This window comes from Neovison vison, chromosome 13, assembly GCF_020171115.1.
Source record: "Neovison vison isolate M4711 chromosome 13, ASM_NN_V1, whole genome shotgun sequence".
Lineage (NCBI taxonomy): Eukaryota > Metazoa > Chordata > Mammalia > Carnivora > Mustelidae > Neogale > Neogale vison.
In genome coordinates, this window is record NC_058103.1 from 3918221 (window position 1) to 3937287 (window position 19067).

Sequence of the window (19067 nt, forward strand, 5' to 3'; positions counted from 1 at the left end):
CCACGGGAGAACTACTGCGTTCATGGGAGTGACGTTACTGCATTTAGTTCATTCCCGGGACCCTGCGGGGTGGGGGGCAGTAAATTACAACACACCTTTTCTTGGAAGTTGAAGACAGTCTCCGCTAAGCGCTGCACGTACGGGTCGAGTTTGTAGGATTCCCACACCAGTGCAATGCCCTCCGCGATCAGAGCCTGCACCTCCTTTTTCAAGCCGGCCACCAGGAGGGAAATGGTGTTCCGCTCCTCCACCTTCTCACAGGTCCGCTCGTAGGTGCGCACGCTCTCGATCAGCGAGATGGCGAACGGGTACAGCTGGTTTGCTTGGTGAGCCTTGTTCACGATCGCCAGCGGGACTCGGAAACCAAGCCACTTGAGGTTTCGAACTTCTTTGGAAAGCGTGATGATCTCTGGAAGGAAGTTAACTTTCAGCTTCAGGACGTTTCCGGTTCGGCCTCGGACGCGAGTGCTCTCAATGGTGAAGATGCGTCCCGAGACGCCGAGGTTGCGCTGCTGCACCTTCCGGGCCCAGTCGTCGAAGATCTCCTGAGTGTTGAGCTTCATGCGGAAGCTGTCCCCGTCCTGCTTCAGCTTCTGGCCCTCCACGTGGTTCTCCCAGCCCTTGCCCAGAACGTCCTCCACACGCTTCATGTAGGCGCTCAGCTGGCGGTCGATCTGCTTTGCCCAGATGATGGAGCCCGACACGGGGGGCAGGTCGCGCACGTGGCTCATCTTACATGCCTGACTCTGTGGGTACTGGACCTTGAACTTGTCATGGAGAGACTCGATGTCATCTTTCACGCGCTGGATGAGCTGGGTCTGGTACTCACGGATAGCCCCACGGATGTGAGGCCTGACGAAGAGCGCGTTGAACCTGGAGAAAATCCTGAACATCTCGTTTGCATTCTTGGCTGTACCGAGCTGATCCCTAAGGCGAGCAGTGATCCGGGTCTCTACCCTGTCGATTCGCTCATCATATCTCTTCATGGCAGCCTCCCAAGCTTCCGTGCCTTCTTTGGAGACATCCAGACCGTCCACTTCCTTGACGTTCTCATACGCAAGGTTGACCTCCTCAATCGCATTTGCGTCAGCCGCGTCGAAGAGAACCTCTGCTACTTTCATGTCCTGAGGCTCGGGGACTTCTCCCTGGTTCTGCTGGGCAACTGCTGTGACCTGAAAGAGGAGGATTTGTGACAAAGTTGATCGCACAAAGACTGTTGTTGACTGTACACCAGGAGCACACACCACACAACACAGCCGGTCCTGGCTGTGTGTTCCTAACTTTTGGCCAAATGTTTTATAACCAGAGTGCAACAGAGCTGTGAGGAGTATGATACAGTATGTTCTAACTTTGCGTGTAAAGCTCTTCTGACAATGCAGTTTCAGTTCTTAAGCTAAAATAACATGTTAAAACCTGGGTTTTGGGTACTTGCCTCTTCAAAGTTTTGTCTACAATTAAAATGCATCGGAAAGCTTAGTAAGGCACAAGAGCGCCACATATAAACTCAGCATCCAATGTAAATAGCCTTCCTTTTCGACGTTTAAAACTTGAATTATAATCCATGGGTAAGTCCCACAGCGGAGGGACAGAGAAAGGTTACACCAACACGGAAGAACTCCCCCCTTCAGCTCCCTGAAGCACTGGGGAGCAGCACAGGGCAGGGGCGTTGCCTCAGGAAGTGTCAGACTTCCCCGCATGTCTCCTGCCCACGCTCCCGCAGGATTACAAAGCTGGGCAGGGGCCTTGATCTGGGTTCCCAGATGTCTTGGGAACTTGTTTGGCAGAGATCATCATTATTACTTTCACTAACCCCTAACTAAAATCTAGCATTTCCTACAATTATCAACACACACAACAGTCACCCAGAGTTGTAGGTTCCACAGCCTTGTCACCAATAAATACTTCCTCATCACATTATAATTGTACATTTGAAAATATATATATTTATTTTATTTTATTTTAAAGATGTTATTTATTTATTTGACAGAGAGATCACAAGAAGGCAAAGCAGCAGGCAGAGAGGGAGGCAGAAGCAGGCTCCCCGTCAGGCAGAGAGCCCGATGTGGGGCTCGATCCCAGGACCCTGAGATCATGACCTGAGCCGAAGGCAGAGGCTTAACCCACTGAGCCACCCAGGCGCCCCTGGACTGGATTTTTTAAAGGAAGAAAATCACTGATGAAGACAAAAGGTGAATTAAGAAGAAAAAAAAGCAAAAGCATGTACAAAGAAAAGGAGTCATTTAATTCTTTTATATAAATCTCAGACATATGCAATTATGAATGAGGCATCTGGGAAAAAGTTAAGAAACAGGTCCAAGACACATAGCTCATTAAACAGTGGAATTTATCTTAAATTAAAACCCAGGAAGTCTGGCTCTAGGGTCCATGCAATTTTGGAGGAGGGATGAATGGATGGAGAAGATTAACTGTGAAAATACAGTCACTATATTGTCAAGAGGACAGTGAATGGGTGCAAACGGAACTCGAGAGGCATCTGGTGCCGAACAGAAGTGTGCAGTCTAAGAAAAAGAAAGCAGGTTATAAAAACAACCCATGAATGTATTTTACAAATGTGATACATACCTGTGGCCTCAGGACCCTGACAATGACAGCCCTCAGCTGCTCATGCTGGCGTCGAAACTTTCTCATCTGGTCAAGGCGGGCCTGGAGCTTCCTGTGAGCTGGGTTGATTCGCCAAACCATCTTCAGATTTTCTTCCCTTTTTCTTTTGACAATGTCTCTCAGTAACACCTGAAGCTTCTCATATTCATCATCCCAAGTCTGAAAGACTTCAAAGCATGCGACCATAACCTAGGATATAATTTACAAAAGGAAGCTTATTATTACAGCATGTTTTCATCTCCGTGCCCTGAGGTGGGTTTTCTGATATATTAAAACTTACTTTTTCAAATTCTTCATAAGCAACATGCATCAATTTTCTGGTGCCCAGTACTTTGAGTAACTGAGAACTCAAGTCTCTTGAAATTGCCTCCACCAAACGCAGAGCCCTCTGAATGGGATATTTTGTGTTTCGGATCTTTCTCAAATGGGTGAAGATTGCAACAAGGGCCTGCCTTATTTTGTCCAGCTCAGTGGCAGACAGCAAATCATTCAGAGGAAAATCTTTCATCAGAGGATTGTAGTCATTCACTGTTTCCAAAGCCTGTTTCAGACCTAGGTTAACAGAGAAACGGTTAATGGTTTTCATAGGAGGTAGCACAGGTATAATGCTATAGGTCTACCACAGCTTCATTAGGAAAAAGGAATACAACCAAGAGGATACTGCTTACAGCCTAACCCTGGGTAAGTAAACTGAAATACAGCCTCACCACGGAACATTCTGTTGTTGCAGAAGAGTCAGACACAGAAACTATCTACGATATTTGACAAAAAGGAACATGTCATTAACAGGATGATCCTCTATTAATTAACGGACGGTCTTGTTGCTTTTTTAAGAGTATCAGTCAACTCACACATACTCCAAAGGCTGTGGGTGATGGCCCCAAGGATTTCACTGCTTCCTCTATCATCTAAATGTTCTATAAGTAACATTAAGTTTAGAAAAACTACAACGTTATCATCCTTAGGAACACTAAAATATAAGTGGTACACCCATGGCTCGTGTGAATGGAGTGTGTTATGGACAGAGAATCCCAGAAGCACCTGGGTCTAGTCTACCTTCTGACACCTCCAGCAGAAGATTAAAAGAAAGAAAGAAAAAGAAAGAGAAAGAAAGAAAGGGTATTAGGAAAGAAATAGAAGTTTCAGAGGTATTTAGAAACAAAATTTCAAGGCATTACCTTCCGGCATTAGTGAATGCCCAGGTAACAGATCATGTGATCCACACAACTAGAGGATTTCTTTCTTTCTTTTTTTTTTTAAATTTATTTATTTGTGTGTGAGAGAGAGAGCATGAGAGCACAGGCAGACAAAGTGGTAGGCAGAGGCAGAAGCAGAGGGAGAAGCAGGCTCCCTGCTGAGCAAGGAGCCCGATGTGGGACTTGATCCCACAACACTGGGATCATGACCTGAGCCGAAGGCAGCCACTTAACCAACTGAGCCACCCAGGCATCCCTTTTTAAGATTTTATTTATTTATTTGACAGAGAGAGATCACAAGTAGGCAGAGAGGCAGACAGAGAGAGAGGAAGGGAAGCAGGCTCCCTGTTGAGCAGAGAGCCCGATCAACTAGAGGATTTCTACCCGGTACCTCCACTGACATTTAAAATGTGGGCGGCACACCTTTTTTGAAGGGGTAGGAAAAGAACATGACAAGTACTGCAGCCCCGGTTCCTCGCTCCAGCAGAGCTGTAGAGAAATGCCTAACCATGCCTGGTCATCCAAACCTTGGAGCGCCCAGTGTGTGCTAATACAACATCGCTCACACTGCTGTGCATACAGAAAACTGAACCTATCTTGACCACTTTCAGCACAGGGAGGAAGGCAGAGAATGGGGAGAAGGGGGCGGGTGCAAGAGGAAGAGAAAGCACGTCCAGCTCTCCTTTTACAGTCCTGTGGGCAAATAACTTCTGCTTAATGTCAACCGTCTTCCTGTCTGGATTGTCAAAAGTACACTTGACTTCGTATTAAGAAGTACAATCTACTCGAGGAGCCAAGTAACTGAGAAACAGGACAGACACTCCTGGGGCTCACTACTCGGACCCAGAAATAGGCTTATGTTCTCAAAAGTCTGGAAGAAGAAGAAAGGTATGTGGGAAAGTCATCTGATGGTCCATTTGTTGACTTTCACTGACATTGTCCATAATATCTCACGAAAGCCAGATCTGTAATTTACCAATCACATTACTACTTCCAGTTTTTACCTGTGTCAGTGTCAAAACTGACAGTGGCATGGAAACGCTTGCCATGTTTCAAGATATCCAGAGTAAGGAGAACTTCTGGGCTCTCTCGTTTCTCCTGTATGCGGTACAACGCACGTTCCAAGTTTAACCAAAAGCTAATTTCCTGCAAGGCTGTTCCTGAGGCAGGGTCTCGATCAAGTTTGGTCACCTTTAAGGATAGATAATATTCAAGAGCATTCACTATTTAAATAAAGGTAGAGAAGTATCATTAACTAGACACATGCATTACAATGTAATCTTTATATTTCAAGTAGATTTCCTTCCCTGTCAATTTTAAGTGGTTGAGTAAGTAAAGGCAGAGGTATGAGACCGCTGGGATCAACACTCTCTCAGGGTTAGTATTTAAACACCCGCGCACTGTCCGGGACCGCCAAGAGCACTGCTAACGTCACCGGACTCTTCACCTCATTGACAAAAACTCAAACCAGTTTTCCAGAGACAGTAAAGAGCAAAGCACCTTATACAACACACTCAATACCATGCTCTTACTTTTTGAATTTCTCGGATCCAGCGGTTAACTCCCGATTGTAACTGATTGAGAAAAGTTGGGTCTTCAACTTTATCTCCAAAGTCTGTAACTTTTGGCTTTTCTCCACGTTCATAACACTGTTTTGCAACATTTGTAATAATGGGATGAATTGGAAGGCTGATCTCTGGAATTTCAATATTCTGCTGCAAGTGAAGGAGCCCCATTTCAAGTTCTGCGATCTTTTTTTCAACAGAAGGAGCCATTTTATCACCATCCCTAAAAAGGTTAACAAACACTTCAAACTTCAGTGTGCTGCTGGTCTCCAAAGATCCTATTATTATACGTATGTCAAACATTAGTAATATACATCTTAGTAATGTAACAGACTTATGTCCTCTGGGTTCACTAGCTTTGCCCTCCCCGTTCCCAAATTTCACATTATCTTTCATGGTGTCTTCAGAGGAAACATGGTGTTTACCTGTCTGCCTTGCCAGACTCTCTGATATAGGACTTAAAGAAAGGAGCCACCGCATTGCTGATGAACGAATGCAAGGTTTCGTATGGCGAGTCTTCACTGAGCGTGAGGACTCGGAGCTGAGAAGACACCGGTTTGTCTGCATCAATTACTGGAGTACGTTTAATGAATGCCAAGCTAGAAGAAAGCAAAAGAAGAAATTAGGACAAAGAGCCTCATTCCTAATCAGTTTTATTAACTGTCTCCCTCTGTGTGTTGCACACGAATTAAAAATTCATTAGAGTGTCACACTTTAAAAGTCACATCAAGAGCATGTTTAAGAGTTGCTTTTCTAATAGGGAAATGCACTGCTTATCTTTCTTTACTCAGGTCAGAGCAACTGAATCAAGGTTAAGGTTTTGGCGTGTGACCACGAAACCAGGCAAAGTTAATTGGTCTAATATATAGGTTGAGTTCATTATCTCAGCCTCACTCAAATGAACCTCCCTAATAAGTGCAAGTTACAAGCCATGATATACTTAAATCTGATCGGATGCTAGTTTGTACCATTTCTTTATGGCACTAAGTGACATGTAGGCTTTAATAAACAATAGTCACCCACAGGTTGAAGTGGCAAGAGGGCACTGCAGGCCCCCCACAGCCTGGCCTAAATAAACTCTTCCAGCTTTACCTCCTACTATGCACCCTCTTCCCCACCCAAGACAAAGCTTAAAATGATGTCCCATTCTCTAAATGTGACGTGCCACTGTGTCTTTGTTTAAGAAATCTACATTCATCTGCTGAAATTCCGAATAACCTTCAAAATCCAATTCTGGCATAACCTCTTCCACGCGGCCTCCCCTGACCAGAACCTCTCTCCAATCTCTGTGCTTCATGCCATTCTGCGCCCCTAAGATTCCGCCAAGTGGTACAGTCAGTTGTGTATGTGCTGAGCTTTCTCTCCAAAGACCACAAGCTTCTTGGGAACCAGGTTTTATTTCTCTGCATACCTACTGCCACATCTTACACATAACAGGTGCTCAAACGTCGTTAAATGAATAGTTAAAAAAAATTAGAATTTAAATTTTCCATTTCCAGGCCAGTACTTTACACATAATACTTTTTTATTCTAAAAAGTCATTGAAACCTCCTGACATGACACACTGAAAAGGAAAAAGTTGTAAGAGCACCCCTGCCAAAAATGCACAAACGAATCTAATCATCCCTGGCCTGTACTTCTCAAAAATGTCAGTATCATGAAAGTCATAGAATGAGATTCTGGGTCAAGGGACGTTACTGAAACAGTATGCACGTGCACATGGTGCCTAGTACTATACCAGTATTTCCTGAACTTAAAAATTGTATCAAGGCTATGAACAGAAGTGTCCTTGTTCTTAGGAAATACACTGAAGTATTTAGGGGTAATGGGGCAGGCTGCCTATAACCAACTCTCAAATGGTTCAAGAAAAAGAGTGATGATGCAAATGTGGCTTTGTTAACAACCGACATGGATATCAATTGTAGAGAATTCATGCAACTCTTTAGTAGGCTTGAAATTATTCAAAATAAAATGTTTTAAAAAGCTGAAGCAGTACAATTAAACATTTACATTTTTAAATTTGGATCTGTCTACTGGAATGTAAACTGACACCAGTTTTCTAGAAGGTGGGAGAACTCTAGTCATGCATTGAAGACTTCAGTGACATACCGCATCTGAACCAGTAATGCTTTCTTTAGGGATCGATACTAAAAAGAATGAGACCTCTACCTAACAACCTTTACTAGGTTTTTACTAGTTACTTACAAAAAAGAAAATTCAGATATAATCTGAGAATTATTATCACACTTGTTAAGTACATTTTGGCTCAAACCTAAAATGGATGCCATGACATAGCAATTAAAATAAAAATCTTTCAGAATTCATATTGACTTGGAAATCCTCTGAATTTCAGCATATGAAAATCAAAGGTGATTCAATACATGAATTAATCTAAATTCTTGAGTGTTTTCTTAATGTCTTCATCTGAGTCAATTACGATCTACATTCAATTCTTACAAGCTTATAATCCAAGGTTAACAGTATATCCACACTACTCACCTATTGGACTTAACTCCGTAATGAATATCTATGTTGATATTATAGGAAATGAATTCTTTTTCCTCTTCTCCTTCATCACCAACATCCTCTACAAATTATAATAAATATGATATCAAATTCATGTCAGTATCAACTCCTCACCCTACCCCCAACATTTAAACCCCCATATGACTCGGCTCTACCTATTCTTCCCACTTTTTCCCCTGACTCCTGGCCCAGGCACTTTGCTGTGTGATCCTGGGCAAGGGAGTTAACTTCTCTGCACCTCATTCCTTTTCCGGTAAGTCGGGAGGCACTGGCCTGCCGGGGGTGTGGGAGGCACCCGAGCAGGGTCTGGCCCCCTGGAGTGCGAGGTGGTGCCCCTGTGCCACTGCTCACCGCCCGCTCGGGGCAGTCTCCTCCCTCGGGCTCCCAGCACAGAAGGCACTCTCCACTTCCCACTCTGGGTATTCTGGTCAGGTGTTTGCTCAACGCTCACGAGGGACAGGCACTTTATTTCCCAAGGACTGCAGGTCTGTCACGCATGTAACATTCATGACAGCACTGTGGGGCTTGGCATGACTCCTTCTACCCATGTCCAAGTAAGAAATGTAAGTCAACTGCCCCCAAACACGTGTCTGGAAAAGGACAAAGTGAGAATTCAGAAGTCTGTGATTCCAAACCTAGGGTCCTCCCCAGCACAGCGCCTCGTCAAGCACCCCACACAGTGCACACAACCATCAAGAAAATCATGATCAACGAACATCCCCAGGGTCACGGAGAGGCATTCACCGAGCCTTCCCCTCCACTGTCACACCACTCTTCAGGCTTCAGGACCCGCTCTGGGGTGGATGTGTGAAGGCATCTTCCTCCCCGAACGTGAGCTCCTGCAGGGCAGGGACCATGGTGGGTTCCATGCAGTGAAAAGCATGCACACTAGTCATTTTAGAAAGTGAACTTTTAAATTAAGGGGGCGCCTGGGTGCTCAGTCGGTAAACATCTGCCTTCAGCTCAGGTCATGATCCCAGGATCCTGGGATCGAGCCCCAAGCCCCATATCGGGCTCCCTGGTTGGCAGGAAGCCTGCTTCTCCCTCTCTCACTCCCCCTGCTTGTGTCTGCTCCCTCACTGTGTCTCTCTCTGTCAAATAAAATCTTAGGGGAAAAAAAGGGCTTACTGGAATTCAATAGTAAGATAGCTCAAGATGCATGTGAACAAAATTTCTTTCTTTCTTTCTTTCTTTTTTTAAAGTAGGCTCCAGGTGAAGCATGGAACCCAATGCAGGACTTGAAATCATGACCCTGAGATCAAGACCTGAGCTAAGATCAACAGGCAGACACTTAACTGATGGAGCCGCCTCTATGCCCCTTAACAAAATTTTAAATCATTAAAAACCGTAACTGAAAAATTAAAATCTGTCAGAACGGGAAGTAATCGGAACCTCCAGCTCTAGCACTGATGCCCCAGCTGAACCGTCTCAGCAATGACGCACTGCTAAGCAATCATCTGCCTTGGCAAAAATTTCTACCTGAGGATTAACACGATACGTGTGCTTCACCTTCACTTCTACGTTATGATGTAAGCAAAGGCAGAGACTTAGTGATCTTGGTCATTTTTCTTCCTCTGGAAAATGGGCAGCGGAGTGGGGCGGGGGTGGTGGCGAAACAGGTGAAGGTGAAGAGCACGCTCACCATCAACACTGAGCGACGCCCAGAAGTGCCGCCTCACTATACTGCGCGCCTGAAACTAGTCGCGTAACACTGTATGTTAACTACACTAGGATTAAGATTAAAAAAGTAAAAAGTGAATACAATGGGCAGCAGAGGAGGGGGTGGGATATTAAATTAGGTGGTCTATAAAGTTTAAGCACAAACAAATATGAAAATCTGGGTATATAAAGTCTGAGCAAAAGCTATTTACTTCATTAGCTTTAAGATGAAATAAATACAAAGTTTACACTGAAGATAAAAAAATATTAATATATCTTTTAAGACAGTAACTCTTCCGGGGCACCTGGGTGGTTCGGCGGGTTAAGCCTCTGGCCTTTGGCTCAGATGACAGTCTCAGGGTCCTGGGATTGAGCCCCACAGCACATCGCACAGCGTCAGGCTCTCTGCTCAGCAGGGAGTCTGCTTCCTCCTCTCTTCTGCCTGCCTCTCTGCCTACTTGCGATCTCTGTTAAATAAAATCTTAAAAAAGAAAAAGACAATAACTCTTCCAAAATACTGTTTTTAGTATAATTTTAGGAAGTAGAGGAGGTGGCCAACTATTCTAGTATGCCAGGTACTTCCTAGCTGTTCTTCAAAAATGACTAACTACAAAAAACAAACAAACAAAAAACAACTAAACAAACCAATCGGGTTTTCTAACTACCAAAATACGGATATACCATAAGACAGATCACACTGCCTGTAGCCAACCACACGTGATGGCTGCAATTTCTAAAATGCAAGCACATGAACGGAGCATAAAGAAACACTCCCAAACTAAAACAGTTGTCAGGGTGGTAGGATTATGAAATATTTTCTCCCTCAATTTTCCAAACCCTATCCTATGAATTATATAAAATATGCATCATCAAGATAGCATCCAAACAGTATCCAGCCAAGTAACATTTTATAATCATTAAAGGAAATTAACGACATAACTTTGAACCATTTCTTCCTCCAAGACAAAATCCACCATCTAAATCAATAAAACCTCACAGAAAACGTGCCAACTGGATGCAGCATCTAGCCCTGCTGCCGGCACTTCCTAATGCAAACAGGGTTAAAGGAACTGGGCGGCGGGCCAGGAGATGAGTCACGGCTCTGCTCCATCTCCGCCGGCTGGGAACGCCCAGCTCCCAGCTCCGCGCTGGGAATACCGCAATGCAGCAGCACTCTGCCAGAGCTCGGGAGGGCACACCCAAACACGGTCCTCAGACAAGGATATCCAACAGGGAAACTCTACTGCTTGGTTAAGACCCTAATTTCTTTCGATGATAATAATTTATGAAAGTCACAGAATATATTCTGCATTAGTTTTTTAATGCTTATTTTCCATAAAAAGAGATCAAATGAAGTCTGAGTATGTCTGATTCCTAGCAGAAAAAAACCTCATTGTTTTATAAACTGCCATCAAATAATTTAACCTTTTTGCCTCCCTATAAATTATTACATCTTCCAAATAATAATAGTGTAACATTCTACTTCTGCAGAAACATTCTTTTAACTGTTCAGAAGGGGAAAGACACATGATAGTTAATTCTTAGTAACAAAGAAGCTGCTAATCCTGCTATATTTAGAAGCTTATAGCTAACACAATCTGCATATTTCATCAGGCAATCCTGCTTTCAGTAAAGTCTGAATCTGTTTGCTACCGCTGCTAACGTTACTGGTCGATACTTAACGGCCTAGTGGCGTCCTGTCCATGAGTACACGCCAGCAGTCAAAGTACTGGGACAGAAAGCGCGGAGCTGCCTCACCAGGTCCTTTGCTGGGAGCCACACTGATATATATTTAGTGACCTGTGGACATTTCTTTGGTTAACTTCTGAGAGTTGTATTTCTAGAGATGTTCACAATGTCAGCATGAATCTGTGTAAATTTCTGAATGGTCAGTTTAATGTATTTCAAACTAAGAGTGATTGCCATCATTACACTGTGAATTAGGCGAGCGTTACATCTTGCTTAGTGAAACATAAAAAGATGTGCATTCAATTACCTGAAGACTGGACTTCCTCCCCTAGGCAGACAGGGCAGGTTTCACAAAATGTACTGAGCGCACAAGGGAAGAGGAGTGCAGCTCCCCGTCCTTGGTCATTCCCTCAACTGCCCCCTCCTTCCTCCCAGCCTTGAGGCAAGTGTCTTCTCCACCCAGCAAAGGCAGCCAGCTGCTCTCTTTGGCCCACACAAACTACCAAATACCTTGTTACACGTTCCGGGTTCTCCTGATCTTTCATCTTCTTTTCCTCTTAAAATCCAAAACCTACGAATACCACATTATTTTGGTTGATCGCCATCATAGATGTTCTCTCCCTTTTCTCTCACAGGTTTGCTTTAGCGTCCCCCTTTCCTGCATCTGGTGCTTTTTCCTGTCACCTGGACACCCATCACCCCTTTGTCCTCCTCTGAGGGGCTTTGATTTCTTTGCCACAACCACTCCCTGCTCTGGCACGAGGCTCAGGGCATGGTGAGAAAGTCTGAGTTTTCTCTTCAACCTGAAGACTTCTGTTCACAGCACCGTTAGCAAGGGGAACGGAGGGTTAAAGACCACATAATGCGCTGCAACACTGGCAAACAGCTCCCCTCCAACTTTACTTTTCTAAAACAAGTGATGACGGTTTTCCCTTTGCTGCCCGTAAATGCTGTTCGTTAGGCTACTCTACACGTTCAAACCTAGTGAGCTACAGACTGGCTTGTCCTATGAAGGGTACAGGGCCCCCCGCCTGCGGTGGGACAGCACAGGACAGTAGGAACCCAGGCTCAGGGATCCCTGGCCTAGGGCTTCAAGGCAGTGTGGTGTCACAGAAAAATCTTCCCGCGAATTTACTAACCATTTCACTAACCATTTTGGGGACAAAGCAAAGGCCAGAAATGCACACTTTTTAGTCATCATTTCTTCATCCTTTAGAGAAAACAAGTCCTCAGAAAAATAATTTTTTTTCCAATTTATTTATTTTCAGAAAAACAGTATTCATTATTTTTTCACCACACCCAGTGAGAAAAATAATTTTTAAAATCCACAAAAATATTCCCCATTAAACCTTCCACACTGCTGGATCTCTAAGAAGTTGAGGACTGTAAAAAGTTCTGCCTTTCTTTCACATTCTAGTCCCTAGCCATCTCTGCACTACTGAAGAGGAGGTAAAACCCCCTGAATTATGTCTGCTGGGAAAAACGAGAATCCAAGCTTAGGATAAATACTGACTAAAGGCAGCCATTATTTTCAGTCTTAAGGACAAAGTACCAAGCCTAAGACACCCAAATGTAAACAAAAACAAAAGGCCCCAACAAGCTGGAGCCTCCTGGAACCTCCAGTTTCACCTGCCGCAAGCTGCAGCATCTCTTCCCACCCCCACCTTTACCACCCAACCGGAAATGCACGCCAGGTAAAAACTGCTCCAGAACGTCATTAAAATTGTAAGGCGCGTATTAAGTAATGAGCTTCTCTCTGGTTGTAATTTTAGAAGTGCACCATGAAAAAACAACTTTCTACAGGCCAGGAATTACAGAAAAGAGATTTCGCTTTTTCAAATCAGAGGAGCTATCATTTAACACTCCCTTCCCACCTACTCTCCAATGCTTTAGTATCAAAATAAACTTAAATTCGCAATCTTTATTCTACACTTTAAGAAATAGTACTTCAGGGGCGCCTGGGTGGCTCAGTGGATTAAGCCGCTGCCTTCAGCTCAGGTCATGATCTCAGTGTCCTGGGATCAAGCCCCACATTGGGCTCTTTGCTCAGCGGGGAGCCTGCTTCTCTCTCTCTCTGCCTGACTCTCTGCCTAATGATCTCTCTCTGTGTCAAATAAATAAATAAAATCTTAATTAAAAAAAAAAGAAATAGTACTTCAACAGGAAACTTTACAGTTAGCTGGGGTGGTTAAATATATATATAGCTTCATGTAAAAATGCTTTATGTTCAATGACAAGTGTTTGGAAAATTCTTTCCATATAAAGTGTAGGGATGGGGCGCCTGGGTGGCTCAGTGGGTTGAAGCCTCTGCCTTCAGCTCGGGTCATGATCCCAGGGTCCTGGGATCAAGCCCCACATCGGGCTCTCTGCTCAGTGGGGAGCATGCTTCCCTTCCTCTCTCTCTCTGCCTGCCTCTCTGCCTACTTGTGATCTCTAACTGTCAAATAAATAAATAAAATCTTTAAAAAAAAAAAGTGTAGGGAGGATAAAATAAAAGCAATTTTCTCTGTTCACTAATTTTAACTTCATCCTTTTTAAAAAAATATTTTATTTGTTTATTTGACAGAGCACGGGAAAGGAGACACAAGCAGGGGGAGTGGGGAGGAAGAAGCAGGCTTCCCACTGAATAGGGAGCCCGACATGGGGCTCTATCCCAGGACCCCAGGATCATGACCTGAGCCGAAGGCAGATGCTTAACGAATGAGCCACCTAGGTGCTCCTTATGACTTCATTCTTTTTTTTTTAAAAATATTTTTATTTTTATTTATTTGACAGACAGAGATCACAAGTAGGCAGACAGGCAGACAGAGAGAGGGGAAGGGGAGAAGCAGGCTCCCTGCTGAGCAGAGAGCCCAATGCGGGGCTCGATCCCAGGACCCTGGGATCATGACCTGAGTCGAAGGCAGAGGTTTTAACCCACTGAGCCACTTCATTCTTGACAGTCTTTACTCAGTTTAAAGAATTTAGATTTGTTTTCCACATTATAAAGCAAACATTTTTACTGCAACTAGCTAATGGCTGCTCACATTTGATTAAATGTTCAAAAGCCAATGCTAACTCAAAAACCACCTGGAGGAAAGCCCTCCAGTCAAGTGACCTGGGTCTGTACTTCTGTCTAAATCATGCTAGTTTAGTCCGGATGCTAGTAAGACTGATGCAACCATATAGTCTTTCCTTAAAGTTTTCAGGTGAAAAATAAATTACAGACAGGTTGAGTTACTAAAAATACTTTTTTAAAAATTTTTATAAATACAGGAATGAGGTAGGATTTCAATTTTAGACACTCTCATTCCTTATTCAATGTTCAAAAGTGCAAGTCATTACAGAGCCAAGACATGGATGGCTGGACATTTGCTTTGCTGAATTAAGAAAATATACCATCAAGAAAACATGATTTGCACTGAAAAGCATACTACAGAAACAGGGCTTCCACCCAATAATTTTAGCAAAGTTCAGTTTTAATGTTTGAGAAAAGCCCATTATTGATGAGCAGTCAAGAAGCAAAAACAAAACTTACAATTTTTTCCATAAAAAGAAACTGAGTCCCAAGGTAGAAATCACTGATTTTAACATATAAACTGTGCAATGAAAACATGATCAAGAATTAGCCAAGGTTGGGGCGCCTGGGTGGCTCAGTGGGTTAAGCCGCTGCCTTCGGCTCAGGTCATGATCTCAGGGTCCTGGGATCGAGTCCCGCATCGGGCTCTCTGCTCAGCAGGGAGCCTGCTTCCTTCTCTCTCTCTGCCTGCCTCTCTGCCTACTTGTGATCTCTCTCTGTCAAATAAATAAATAAATAAATAAATAAAAAGAATTAGCCAAGGTCAAACTACTAAAAATATAGCAACTTCATACAAATTAAGATATATTTTAATAAAACAATGCATATTCACTGAAAAATAACCAGAACGATTCCAAAATGCTGACACTGGTTATTTCTGGGTCAAAGGATTCCAAGTGATTTTTCCTTTATCTACATACTTTAAATTTTCTGTCATGACTAAATACATACTCTTTCTGAAAGAGTAGGTGGGTTAAAAAAATTTTTTTTTAACACTAATGGTTTCTGTGCTGGAAAACATGACCCCAAGCATAACAGAAAACCATAAACAACATTATTAGTGTAAATATGTCTGAATGGCTCATCTGCTTTTAACATTCCATGTGAGTCTTTCAGACACTCTGACCTTCTCACCCTCTCAAAGAAACAAGAGGCTACAATGAAGCATCTCCTGAAATAGCCTTTGAAAGAAACAAACTATCAGAAAGAAATTAAGTGTGTGTGTGAGGGGGGTAAGACAGTATAAATCCCCTTATTGGCAGAACTTTATAGTTCTGTTTTGTTTTGAGATTATCAGAAGCTCAGCGGCAAACATCTTCCGACAATGGCCAATCCCTTAGTTCTAACGGTAAAATTTACTTGAACATCACCCCCTGGGTTCCGGGGCCAGTGCCACACCCATTCTGCGCTGTCAAATACACTCATCATCAACTACCAAGTGGTACTACGGAGTCCAGAACTCTCCCTGAAGACAAGCTCAATTCTCAAGAGGGATCTAGCCTTGCTTTGGGAAGGTCACTATTAGAGGAGACTGCTGGAATGTGCAAATCTTTTGCCTCCTCTCCCCATGTAGGTGCCTAACCAGAGTCTCCCTCTTTAAAATATCTGTCAACTAGGGGTGCCTGGGTGGCTCAGTCGGCTAAGTGCCTGTCCTATGTTCAGGTCATGATCCCAGAGTCCTGGGATCGAGCTCCGCATTGGGGTCCCTCCCCAGCGGGGAATCTGCTTCTCCTCCTGCCGGCTGCTCCCCCTGCTTGTGCCCGCTCTGACAGAAAAAAAAAATCTTAATAATAATAATAGTAACGATAAAAACAATAAAAACTCTATAAACGAAATTCAAACATCACAGGGTCACTATTAGGATCATCTAGGCATTACACAAATACAAAGGTATGGTTAGCGAAACCCAGCAGCGTACTGGACACGGACATGCTGATTCCAGTCCAGGGAGCGGAATGAGCTGGTGACTTCGGGCGAGTCATCTCCGCTGAGCCTGTCTGCGACAGACGGAGAGAGAGATACACCCAGACGGCAAGGACGCCGTGAGGACCAAGAGGCAGACCTGGGAGCGCACAACCACCTGGAACGGGGATGCTCTGCTCGCGGCCCCGGTCGGCCCTGTCCCTCCCTGGGCCTCCGCATCCGGGTCCGCACAGGGCAGTGCCAGGACGCTCGGGAGCCGGCCAGGGCTCCCGTCAGCTCCGACCCCCACACCCAGGCTGCGCACGGCTCCGCGGGTCTGCCCCTGACACATCCCTCGCGAGGACGGCCCGGCCCGGCCACAAATCGAAACCGAAAAGCTCATGTGACATTGGAGGCCGGGACGCGGCCTCCGCCCGCGCTCAGCCCGGGAGACGCTGTCTCCACCCAACTCGGCCATCTTGAGGCCCGAGCAGACAAAGCGATCCCATTGTCTTGCGTGACGGCAAGACGGGGGCACCCGCTCTTCGTTCCCCGCGACCCGGAAGGAGGCACCCCCGGGACTCCCGCCCGGCAGGGGGTGTGGCGCCGGCCTCGCCCGGCGGCCGCGGGGACCCATCCCGCAGGGCGTCTGCAGCGCGGAGGCCGCTCCCGTCCCGGCGTCCCGGCGTCCCGGCGTCCCGTCCCCCAGCCCCCGGCCCCGGCCGCCCGGCCCCGGCCCCGCACCTTTGAGCGTGGAGCGCTCCACCAGGACCGTGTGGACCTGGGGGTCCGACAGGAACTTGCGCATCTGCTCCAGGGCGCTCTTCTCCTCCAGCGCCGCCTCGAGCGCGGCCGGCGCCTCGCCGCCATCCTCCAGCAGCAGCGGCACCAGCTTGCGCAGGTGCTTCTGCAGTACCGACACGTCGGCCACGTTCTGGACGGCCGACACCTCCAGGCCGGCCGAGCCGTCCTCGCCGCCACCGCCGCCCGGCTCCGACATGGCGCCGCGCTCGGGACCCGCAGGGAGCGCTGGGCAGGCGGCCGCGGCTCCGCACGAGAGCGAGCGCCGAGCGGACGAACGAAGAGAAACGGGCGCCCGAAATCGACCGTCCGCTAACCGCGGCCGACTGAAGGGAGCGGGCGCCGGCTCCGCCCTAAAGGCCGCCGCCCGCCGGCCCGCCCCGCCCGCAGCCCGCCGCCTCGCCCCGCCCGCGGCCCGCCGCCTCAGCCACTAGCGCCCGCTCGCCGCCGCGGCGTCACGACGTTGCGCATGCGCGCGTGCGGGCCCCCGGCGACGCCGCCGCGCAGCCTTCTGGGACCTGTAGTCCCGGCGCTGGGCGGGTCCCGCGTTTCCCCCGCAGCGCAAACCCTGAAGGTGGGATCTTGACTTGGCGCGTGGGCGGCGTAGGGTGGTCGGGGACTACAGCTGCGACACAGAGCCCGAGACGCTCCGTGAATATTGAGTGAATGAACGGCGTTCGTGACGAGAGCTAACGTGTTTTGGCAGCAGTTAGCGTGTGACCGACATTGCTTTCAGCATTTAGCCTGTATTATTGCGTTGGACGAATGACTGCGATGTGTTGAGTGCTAAAACATAGTGGTGACATATGTGTTATTAGATATACACGTGAAGAGTGAGGACGTTTTTCAGAGGGACAGGGCATGAGGGGCTGGCCGCATTGCTAGTTTGGAAAGAGGGTGGTGGGGAGGGGGACAGTCCCAGCGGAGGAACTACACTTTACAAAGACGGGGGGGGGCGCTGAAGGTTGGGGCTGGATCTCTGACTGCAGAGGCGGTGTCAGGTACAGCCAGGAGATGACACCCACCTGAACGGTGGGGTAAAGCCAAGATGTAGGTGCTGGCTGCTAACCATGAGATAATTCCCCCTGGGATGCCGTGATGACCTAGCGGGAGACCTCGGTGTGAGCATCTTTCTAGAACAGTGATGCTCTCCTAGCAGCGAGGGCTGGCACTGTCATTCCATGGGCTTCCGCCTCTGGGGCCGCACAAGGCAGGGGCTGAGATGCCTGCCAGCTAAAGCTCCCCCCACCTCCCATCCACCTGGATCTCCTCCCTTAGCCTGAGAAGACATAAGGGTGAGAGTCCAGGCTGCCCACATTCTTGGTTTAGTGATGACAGTTTCTTTTAAGGAGCATTAATTGGCCTTTGAAAATTCAAACTCATGACTTGCTTCTTAAGTTGGGTGGAGGAATGGAAGCCAAAGACATTATTTTTGTAACAGAGTGCACAGTCACAGAGCTGAGTCCTGATTGGTAGGATGGTGATGGGATGATTCGATTCCCCCAAATCATCTTTGGAAAACTTGGAAACATACAATATGCTTCTCCTTGCTCAATTACCCAATGCCAAGCCCTGGGGGCGGGGGGTGTGCTGGAACACAGAAACTAATCAGATGATTCTTGTCTGTAAGGAGCTCATGGAGGAGGGGGCAGGTTAATACCCCATCCTCCTGCTCTCCGTCAGTCCACCCTTGTGTGATATGCCCAAACAGATCTAAATGACCTTCCCGGAGAAAAAACGTAAAGCAACTGCAATGAGTTTGTGCAGTGATCATAATGGCCATGAACAATAACGGCTCCACCAGGAGCTGACACTGGATGCTCACTCAGTGCTAAGCACTCTGCTGGGCATCTCCCACCTTTGTGTCCTTTGGCTTAGGGACAGGGACGAAGAGGGAAATCTTTTAGGTGCAGGCTAGTGAGCTCTGCATTGACCACACACCATTTGAGACCCAGAAGCCCAGCAGCGACCTGGCAGACGGAGAGAAACAGCCCACGGTCTGCACCGTGAGTCAGCACCGTTCAGGAGACCCCAGGAGAGGTGGCCACC

General features: G+C 46.5%; 1 protein-coding gene across 1 annotated transcript in view; it reads right to left on the bottom strand.

The window, feature by feature from the left end:
- The window catches only part of DYNC1H1 (dynein cytoplasmic 1 heavy chain 1), a 68076-nt gene extending 50759 nt beyond the window's left edge, over positions 1-17317 (bottom strand). The window contains exons 1-8 of the mRNA XM_044229855.1: positions 16962-17317; positions 7883-7970; positions 5809-5982; positions 5351-5606; positions 4823-5009; positions 2903-3174; positions 2584-2811; positions 96-1172 (exon numbers count right to left, since the gene is read on the bottom strand). Coding sequence (XP_044085790.1) covers positions 96-1172; positions 2584-2811; positions 2903-3174; positions 4823-5009; positions 5351-5606; positions 5809-5982; positions 7883-7970; positions 16962-17217 — 2538 coding nt within the window. The 5' untranslated portion in view covers positions 17218-17317. The remainder of the gene's footprint in view (positions 1-95; positions 1173-2583; positions 2812-2902; positions 3175-4822; positions 5010-5350; positions 5607-5808; positions 5983-7882; positions 7971-16961) is intronic.
- Positions 17318-19067: the final 1750 nt, after the last annotated feature.